General features: G+C 36.2%; 1 protein-coding gene across 1 annotated transcript; it reads right to left on the bottom strand.

Annotated features, from left to right (window-relative positions):
* Nucleotides 1-78: 78 nt before the first annotated feature.
* Nucleotides 79-765, bottom strand: LOC104774535 (bidirectional sugar transporter SWEET13-like; the record flags this gene model as incomplete). Its single annotated transcript, XM_010499106.1, has 3 exons — nucleotides 580-765; nucleotides 426-462; nucleotides 79-338 (listed from the first exon to the last, which is right to left on the bottom strand). Coding segments are annotated over exons 1-3 (343 nt in total), but the record flags the coding sequence as incomplete, so codon positions are not given.
* Between the last annotated feature and the right edge of the window lie 41 nt (nucleotides 766-806).

Raw genomic sequence — 806 nt, 5'->3', positions numbered from 1 at the left:
TAGTTATTAGCAAGCCGGACACAAAAGCATTTACGTATGTGTATATATGTGCATGTTTATGATCAACGTGAAAGCTACAATAAAACTTATATAAAGGTATAGAAAAAGATGTTTCAACACATACTCTGGTTTTTTTGTTAGCATAGGTTACAAAGAGGACGATGTAGATGGTTTCGATGACGCATCCGACAGCGTTTATGGTGATGAGAAGGAAACCTGATCCGTCCTTTTGCATAGCGTAGTAAATCCAAAGCATCGCGCTGAAAATCGCGGAAAGATAGGGAAGAGACTGAAATCCTTCGGTAGATTTCTTCTTGACAATCCGTATAAAAGTGGGCCTAAATAATTCAAAAACAAAAAAAGTTGAATTATTTCGAAACATCAACAAATATTGAGAGATTTTGTAAGAACATGTTGATGCTTACACTGGGGCCAAGAACACGATGAATGATATGATGTTACCTGCAAATTTATTGTGTAATAAACATTGTGAGTTTTAAAACGTAATTCAAAGTGTTGGTAGAGTTTGCTAGTATATATGATGAACCTTTCTGTGAATGCTTATATATACACACGTACCCATGATTCCGAACACAAACGCCCATACATTGTGAGTTAGAGCCATTTCTTGCTGTTTTCTCCCTTTGTTTGGTCGGACTATCGAAAAGTTATGAATGTGAAAATAAGTATTAAAAGACCAAGATCAGAAAGAGAGAGACAGGGATCTTGGAGCCTCTTCTAACCCTTGAAAGCCAAGCTCTCTAGTTTGTGAGTTTTAGCTATGAATTTACAATGCCAATGTTACA

This window comes from Camelina sativa, unplaced genomic scaffold (genome assembly GCF_000633955.1).
Source record: "Camelina sativa cultivar DH55 unplaced genomic scaffold, Cs unpScaffold03438, whole genome shotgun sequence".
Classification (NCBI taxonomy): Eukaryota; Viridiplantae; Streptophyta; class Magnoliopsida; order Brassicales; family Brassicaceae; genus Camelina; species Camelina sativa.
Note: the sequence above shows the minus strand (reverse complement) of the source record. Positions and strands in the feature narration are given on the sequence as shown.